This window comes from Oncorhynchus clarkii, chromosome 17, assembly GCF_045791955.1.
Source record: "Oncorhynchus clarkii lewisi isolate Uvic-CL-2024 chromosome 17, UVic_Ocla_1.0, whole genome shotgun sequence".
NCBI classification, from domain to species: Eukaryota; Metazoa; Chordata; class Actinopteri; order Salmoniformes; family Salmonidae; genus Oncorhynchus; species Oncorhynchus clarkii.
Genome location: NC_092163.1, coordinates 73407218 through 73416198, shown reverse-complemented (window position 1 = coordinate 73416198; position 8981 = coordinate 73407218). Strand labels below are relative to the sequence as shown.

At 44.5% G+C, this 8981-nt stretch overlaps 1 protein-coding gene across 3 annotated transcripts in view; it reads right to left on the bottom strand.

Moving 5' to 3' along the window:
• Positions 1-367: 367 nt before the first annotated feature.
• Positions 368-8981, bottom strand: part of LOC139371399 (Rho guanine nucleotide exchange factor (GEF) 3) — a 93234-nt gene continuing 84620 nt past the window's right edge. For all 3 annotated transcript variants that reach the window (XM_071111788.1, XM_071111790.1, XM_071111789.1), the window contains 4 exons: positions 7949-8206; positions 7249-7419; positions 4505-4691; positions 368-2837 (listed from right to left, as the gene is read on the bottom strand). In XM_071111788.1, the coding sequence (XP_070967889.1) occupies positions 2410-2837; positions 4505-4691; positions 7249-7419; positions 7949-8206 (1044 nt within the window). In that variant the 3' untranslated portion in view covers positions 368-2409. The remainder of the gene's footprint in view (positions 2838-4504; positions 4692-7248; positions 7420-7948; positions 8207-8981) is intronic.

The window sequence follows — 8981 nt, the reverse complement described above, 5'->3', positions numbered from 1 at the left end:
ATGGCGACTCTCATTATATTGTAGTAATACATTGTATGACCCTGTAAAACAACACATTTCATTGCACCTATCCGGTGTATGTGACAATAAAACATTTATATTTTTTATTATTTTGACTAACATGTTGTTACACAGAGGGATTTAAAGGTAGTAAAATCACAACTGCAGTATCCTGTCATGAGTCTAGCAAGTATCTGCTAAGGTATTGATGTACTGTCATGTATTGTAGAAATCTTATCAGTGAAATAGCGATTGCATTTTATAGCTAGAAATGGACTTGATCACAGCTACATGGGAAAAATGATAAGTCATTACATGGAATATAGCTTAATATCACAACAGACCATAATAAACATGACAAATATGGTTTGGTTCCCATCTTTTATTTGGTACAGTCTAATTCCATTAGGTTATACATGTTCATGTCAATCTTTTTCAGTCAGTTCATATATCATATTTCAATATAGTCTCTTTTCCTTTCAAGTCCATGTGTCTGAAGGTTTACATAGCCTACAGCCACATACGTAGCTAGTTCTGAAACCCTTCCTTTCCAGTGTAGTTCTTTAGGCCCTTCCCAGTCCCATATCTCCCTGTACAACCATAATTCTCACCTCTAGTCTCCAGCATGAACCAAACAAAAGCATATAACATTAATTCATAGAAAACAATTACTATAAATAGACATCCTAAAGAATACATTTCAATACATTTCTTTAAAAAACAAAACAATAAAATAATATACTGTATTTTGGATATTTCTTTTAGTGATTACTTGATCAAACTGATTCCTTTTTTAACACGTGACATTCTATTCAAATGAAAGAGAACATGAGGCCCCACAAGTAAACTTGCACAAGATTATAATTACCCGACACGTACACATTTTTGCCAATGATTTAGCAGTCCTAGTTTATCAGTTCAACACCGAGAGCACCCAGTGACAGAGGACTGGTCTGAGTTTAGCTATGACACATGCGACTACTTCTTTAAACCATACAGAAGTCTCAGCATTGCTTTTTTACAAAAATGTCCAGTGAGTAAAGAACTTTGTGGTTGATAAAAACCTGACACTACTAAAACACACTAAAAATAATTCATTTAATACTGTTTTGAATACAAAGCTTCTCTGTAAGACATTGACTCTTAACACCACGGAGAATCTTGCTTCCTCCAGGAAGGGCTGTTTACTTGATGTAAAATGCTTCTGTTCCCACTTCCTACTTGTGGAGAAATAGGTGGTCCTATCTTTTTTTTTTTTTAACTCATATTAATTTAAAGTTAAAAAAAATGGTCACATGCGCAGAATACAACAGGTGTAGACTACAGTGAATGCTCACTTATGAGCCCTTTCCCACCAATGCAGAATTTAACTTTAGACAGGATATAAAAAATAAACACCCAATTAATCAAACCAGCTTGACCCACCAATAATAACAGCTCTCCCCTCTGAGTGATGTGTTTATACTAGGTTACATTACCAAGAGGCCAGTTCTAGATGCCAATTGCTGACCTCTGGAACGCCATAGATCTGGAACGCCATAGATCTGGAACGCCCTAGATCTGGAACGCCATAGTTCTGGAATGCCATAGATCTGGAACGCCCTAGATCTGGAACGCACTAGATCTGGAACGCCATAGTTCTGGAACACCATAGTTCTGGAACACCATAGTTCTGGAACACCATAGTTCTGGAACGCCATAGTTCTGGAACATCCTAGTTCTGGCCAAGATGTGGGAAGAATCTGTAGCAAACAACTATGCCCCATTAACACTGTTGTAACCCATCCTTAACAAAATAAACTCTAACTCCATGTCAAGTCCTAACAACAACAACAACATATCATCATATTGATTGTCTTTGAAAACATTCGTCTGGTCATTTTGACTGGGTCAATCATTGCAAACGCAACAGGTTCTCTAGATTCCTACATACAATATATTCTATATATATAAAGAGAATATCATCTATGTATTCTCTTTGCTCTGGGAGACCACAGTAGTAGTGCAGTGGGATAAGAGGTGATGGCAGTGTTTCTAGTTGTGGTGAGAAGGTGATGAGAGGAGCCTGTCTGTAGGGTAGGAGGACTCCGCCCACAGCAGAGGTCAAGAGTCAGAGCAGGAGCAACAACAACAATACTGTCCTGAGGTCCCAGTCATGGCTGCCTTCCTCTCCATGTAGACATCCATAGTAGACCTGCCAGTCACAGCTAAGACACATGGATACCACTGCTATAGACTACACCACTGTCTCATAGAAAGAAAGTTAAGAGAAAAACAACAAATGAAAAAAAGGGGTAGAGAAAAGAAGTGCTCTACAATATCCACCCACTGTCCACCCACTCCCGCATATAAAGAACACCGCCATGTTACCACCAATACTGCCCAGGTGTAGCCTTGACACCCCAGTGGTCACACTTCTGCTGGCCTGCTGCTGCTACTAGAGTCTGTTTTGTCCATCTGGGCAGAGCCAGGCCAGCCTGTGGTGGAGTCAGACGCCTCGGCCGTGTCCATGTCCATGCTACAATCTGGAGAGTCTACAGACGAGTCACTGTCATTGTGGTCCATGCTCTCTGGCTGGGGGGACAGTGCTCTTGAGAGGGGAGGTGTTGTAGGACTCAGAGGTCTCTGGGGGCTGAGTAGGCTTGGACGGGGGTCTGGGTCACTGCTACTGGTTCCCACCCCTACAGGAATCCCCACCCCCACGGCCGACTCAGCGGCTCCTTTGGCCTGGCGGATGCAGTTGAGCCACTGCTGTTTGTTGAAGGCATCGCTGGCTTGGAACGAGTGGGACTGGAGCTGGCCGCCACTATGAAACGACACTCTGAAGAAGTTTTTGGCTGATGTGGGAAAGGAGAGGAGAGATGAAGTTAGATACAGGCCGATTCCAAGTTAATGACCACATTATTAATAGGATAGGGGTGTCAGGCTCTAGTTATTATTAATAGGATAGGGGTGTCAGGCTCCAGTAATTATTAATAGGATAGGGGTGTCAGGCTCTAGTTATTATTAATAGGATAGGGGTGTCAAACTCTAGTTATTATTAATAGGATAGGGGTGTCAGGCTCTAGTTATTATTAATAGGATAGGGGTGTCAGGCTCTAGTTATTATTAATAGGATAGGGGTGTCAGGCTCTAGTTATTATTAATAGGATAGGGGTGTCAGGCTCTAGTTATTATTAATAGGATAGGGGTGTCAGGCTCTAGTTATTATTAATAGGATAGGGGTGTCAGGCTCTAGTTATTATTAATAGGATATGGGTGTCAGGCTCTAGTTATTATTAATAGGATAGGGGTGTCAGGCTCTAGTTATTATTAATAGGATAGGGGTGTCAGGCTCCAGTTATTATTAATAGGATAGGGGTGTCAGGCTCTAGTTATTATTAATAGGATAGGGGTGTCAGGCTCTAGTTATTATTAACAATAGGATAGGGGTGTCAGGCTCTAGTTATTATTAATAGGATAGGGGTGTCAGGCTCTAGTTATTATTAATAGGATAGGGGTGTCAGGCTCTAGTTATTATTAACAATAGGATAGGGGTGTCAGGCTCTAGTTATTATTAATAGGATAGGGGTGTCAGGCTCTAGTTATTATTAATAGGATAGGGGTGTCAAGCTCTAGTTATTATTAATAGGATAGGGGTGTCAGGCTCTAGTTATTATTAATAGGATAGGGGTGTCAGGCTCTAGTTATTATTAATAGGATAGGGGTGTCAGGCTCTAGTTATTATTAATAGGATAGGGGTGTCAGGCTCTAGGTATTATTAATAGGATAGGGGTGTCAGGCTCTAGTTATTATTAACAATAGGATAGGGGTGTCAGGCTCTAGTTATTATTAATAGGATAGGGGTGTCAGGCTCTAGTTATTATTAATAGGATAGGGGTGTCAGGCTCTAGTTATTATTAATAGGATAGGGGTGTCAGGCTCTAGTTATTATTAATAGGATAGGGGTGTCAGGCTCTAGTTATTATTAATAGGATAGGGGTGTCAGGCTCTAGTTATTATTAATAGGATAGGGGTGTCAGGCTCTAGTTATTATTAATAGGATAGGGGTGTCAGGCTCTAGTTATTATTAATAGGATAGGGTTGTCAGGCTCTAGTTATTATTAATAGGATAGGGGTGTCAGGCTCTAGTTATTATTAATAGGATAGGGGTGTCAGGCTCTAGTTATTATTAATAGGATAGGGGTGTCAGGCTCTAGTTATTATTAATAGGATAGGGGTGTCAGGCTCTAGTTATTATTAATAGGATAGGGGTGTCAGGCTCTAGTTATTATTAATAGGATAGGGGTGTCAGGCTCTAGTTATTATTAATAGGATAGGGGTGTCAGGCTCTAGTTATTATTAATATGATAGGGGTGTCAGGCTCTAGTTATTATTAATAGGATAGGGGTATCAGGCTCCAGTTATCGGCGGCCACAGTCGTTATCCACTAGGGATAAACCATAGAGATCCTATAATTCATATTCCAATGTTCTATATGTAATTCTATGGATTAAACACTCACTCCTCTCGTTGTTGCTGAAGGCCCCTCTGATGGAGCCCCCCAGACGGATCTCCCCGTCCTGCAGGTCCTCCCACTGCAACTCTCTGACTGGGATGGGCTGGCGGTACAGCTGGTAGTGCAACTGCTCGCTGTGGGTGATGGCCCTGGTTATGACCAGCACGTCCTGGAACAGGAACACATGTAACTTCTGGAGAAAGAGGGGAAAGGAAGGCGTAAAGGGTCTGCTGCTTTTTCCTCATTTAAAACATTTTTATCCAGGTTATTCAATGGGATCTCATTAGAATATATTTATCAAGGGAGCTCTGGAGGCAGCAGTAGTCAATAACAAAAAATGCAATACACCATAACACAATACAATTCATAGCTACATTGGAAATAAGGTCATTGGACCAAACAGGGCCAGATATTTCAGCAGCAGGCCAACTACTCTCAGAAAATCAAACTCCTCAGACTAGAAAATAGTACGAACAACACCAGCATGGGTGGTATCTTTGCTTTAAACACACTCCAGTTTACATGCTCTATTTCATACACAAGTTTCAGAGATACTTTGGCCCATTTTTTTCCTTTCCATGTGATGAATGGCTTCTTGAGCTGCCACTGCATGATCCATAAGAGAACTGAGAACTGGAGTAGGAAGGGATGATGTGTTCCTGTAACACTTCCACTGTTTGATTTAAGAGGACCAGTGTTTACTAAACACTGGAAGACTTACGGGAGTAGAGACAAAGAAGTTCTGTAATGTTGTAATAGACTTTAGCAGAGATGTGATGTAGAGGCACCCAGGGTTGTGTTGAGTAAGAACACAGTGAACCCTGACGATAGAACACCCACTAACAACACTCCATCAAACAGGGATCGGTCTTCTCTCAACATTTACAGTTTCACTTATAACAACTCTGTACCTTTCTGAGATACTGTTATGAGATGGTATAAGAACGAGTCTAATGTAGAACACAAGCCGGTCATGGTTGAGCATAAAGGAACCGAACATCTGTGGCGGATGTGAGTACAGGCTCTGTGTGTCTGAATGGAGACCCTCAGGTTTCAATGGGCTGGTTTAGGTAAAACCAGCGTGACAAGAGGAAACAAGAGAAACGTTCATATGTTTGTCTTTCTCTCTCTGTGTCAGTGTTCCTCCTTAAATAACAACACTTTACTGCAGATAGACAGAGACAAGGGCCCTGTTAGGCGACTGTGAGTCACTCTGACCCGACCTCACCTAGATTCTAACGACCTGTAGGCTTCTATTCTTCTCATATTAACAGTTGATAAAAATAGCTGAATTAATGTGCAGATCTTTAGTGTAATGGCTTTAGTCATTGTTCCGTATAATACATGTGGATTTATTGGTTGATTGTTATAACACAATATGGTAATGTTTCACTGTTTTTCCCCACTGGACTTGAAAGGCTGTGAGTGTCTCCGCTTGGGTCGGTCATGGTGAGCTAGCGTAGCACAGCCTGATTAATAGCCTTCTGTCTCTCCTTTCCTGGGATTACTCCCTCTCTCCCTCTTCTCTCCTTCCCTCTTTCCCCCTCCCACTCTCTCCATCCCTCTCCACACCACCACTACCCTGTCATTACTGCTGGGCTGAAGCAGGAGCGATGGTGGGAACTGAACCGTATCAAAACCCAAACCACCAGTATGCTACTACTACCCCATGATGGATCGGGATATATACAACGTCTAACATCTAACGACACGTGACCAGGTGCTTCCAATTTGTACCATGCTGCACAAACATGGTGAACAAAACCCAAATTAAAGGCTTTGGTTGAAGGGAGGAGATGAAACGAATGTTACAGCCCCTCTCTCTGACTGACAGTCCACAACGTTATGTTTTTTCCTCACTTCGGCACCCAGAGCCCAACCATCTTCTCAGCATGTCACGAGATAATGTTTTTTCTCTAAACACACACTATGCACGTGATGATTGGTTTCGTTCTTTTATTTTTCACCTTTATTTAATTTATTTATATATTTTACCTTTATTTAACTAGGCATGTCAGTTAAGAACAAATTCTTATTTACAGTGACGGCCTACCCCGGCCAAACCTTACCCCGGCCAAACCCTACCCCGGCCAAATCCTACCCCGGCCAAACCCTACCCCGGCCAAACCCTACCCCGGCCAAACCCTACCCCGGCCAAATCCTACCCCGACCAAACCCTAACCCGGACAAAGTCTAGGCCAATTATGCACCCCCCTACGGGACTCAAACACGACTGGGTGTGATACAGCCTGGAATCGAACCAGGGTCTGTAGTGACTCAGCGAGGTCCTACAGGTGAACCAATGCTCTCAGAGCTGACCCCTGACCCCAGTAGACGTATTGATATGTGGTGACAGAGTGTGGTGCTTTAGGGGTCATGGTCAGCGGGTTTGCTCGTACCATCACAGGTCTGTGTGGATTTAGAGGTCATTCATATCTCTGTACGGTACAAACGTAAAACTGTGCCTCATTCAATGCTAAACAAATATCCTCAGCGTTGACCTTACTTACAGTACATCAGAAGGCGTACCTAGCAGTAGAGTGTTAGTATGCATTTGAACTCCCTGTCAGCAGATGTTGCCATGCCGTTTTACCGCTAAAGAGCTGCTACACTGAGTCGTGTTTGCATTGTGTTTGCATGACGAAAGCTACCTGTTATTGTAAGTTTTTATAGCTGTGTGGTGTAGCAGGTCTGCTGTGTGTTACACTCCAAAGCGTTAATAGTGATAGATGCTTGGCAGCTCTACTCACAGCGCCCCTGTTGTTCTTCAGTTCCCCGTGACAGCTGAGGATGCGGGAGCTGTCAATGAGCAGGTCTCTCTGGCTGTCTTCCAGATAGAGGAGACGCTCCTTGTAGAAACGGCACTCAGACTCACCCGTCTGGGTGTTGATCTCAGCCACGATGCTCTGGATCATGTTGATCTGGTGACAAGAAGAGGGAATGAAAAGTGTGATTTAAGTTTTTGTGTGTGTGTGTGTGGGTGGGGGGGGGGGGGGGGGGGGTGTTAGTGGGGGTTGTGTGTGTGGGGGGTATGCGTGTGTGTGTGGGGGGGTTGGAGTCTTAGTGGAGGGTTGTGTGTGTGTGTGTGTGTGTGTGGGGGGAGTGTTAGTGGGGGGTTTATGTGTGTGTGGGGGTTGTGTGTGTGTGTGTGGGGGGGGGGGGTGTTAGTGGGGGGTTGTGTGTGTGTGTGTGGGGGGGGGTGTTAGGGTGTTAGTGAGGGGTTGTGTGTGTGGAGGGGGGGTGTTAGTGAGGGGTTGTGTGTGTGGAGTGAGGGGGGGGGGGGTGTTAGTGAGGGGTTGTGTGTGTGTGGGGGGGGGGGGGGGGGGTGTTAGTGAGGGGTTGTGTGTGTGGAGGGGGAGGGGTGTTAGTGAGGGGTTGTGTGTGTGTGTGTGTGTGTGTGTGGGGGTGGTGTGTGTTTATACATTCATGTCTATCACCAGATCCACTCACTGCCTCATCCAGGTGTTGACGGTCCGGATGGTCGTTAGGTGTGTGTTTGAGGATCTCCCTGAGCAGCAGAGGGTATTTGACCAGACGGCTCCTGGGTATATCCAGGAAGTTCCACAGGTCCAGCTTCCTACTAAAGGGCGACTCCAGGCAGCGCTGCAGGAAGTCATGCACCCGGTGATCCTGCTTCTTATGGTCCAGCAGAGCTTTGGCTGCCACCTGGTTACTGCAGTATGAGTTGTAGGAGTCCAGACATGGTAACTGGTGGAGGGAGGAGGGGGAGAGAGAGAGAGGTCAGTAATTGAGTTTCTCCTTCAGTCAAGTTAATATTTATTGCAGGATCTCTTATGCAGTGTGTATGTTCCATAATTATTATTATTTATTTATTTATTTTAGAATTTTACCCCTTTTTCTCCCCAATTTCGTGGTATCCAATTGTTTGGTAGCTACTATCTTGTCTCATCGCTACAACTACCGTACGGGCTCGGGAGAGACGAAGGTTGAAATGCGTCCTCCGATACACAACCCAACCAAGCCGCACTGCTTCTTAACACAGCGCGCATCCAACCCGGAAGCCAGCCGCACCAATGTGTCGGAGGCTACACCGTGCACCTGGCAACCTTGGCTAGCGCGCACTGTGCCCGGCCCGCCACAGGAGTCGCTGGTGCGCGATGAGACAAGGATTTCCCTTCCGGCCAAGCCCTCCCTAACCTGGAACCTGGACGACGCTGGGCCAATTGTGCGTCGCCCCACGGACCTCCCGGTCGCGGCCGGTTACGACAGAGCTTGGGCGCGAACCCAGAGTCTCTGGTGGCACAGCTGGCGTTGCAGTACAGCGCCCATAATTATTTTTGAGGTCGGATGAAAAAACAAGTCTCACGGTTTTCGATATCTGATCAAATACTTCAGTTGTGCTCAGTTTTTATTTGCCGACTTTATTACTTTTCATTCCTTAAAGTCATCATCTCATCCTGCTCAGGCAGTAACATCCAGCCAGACAACTTTAGCTCTGTTCTCCCCATACTGTACTGTCTTT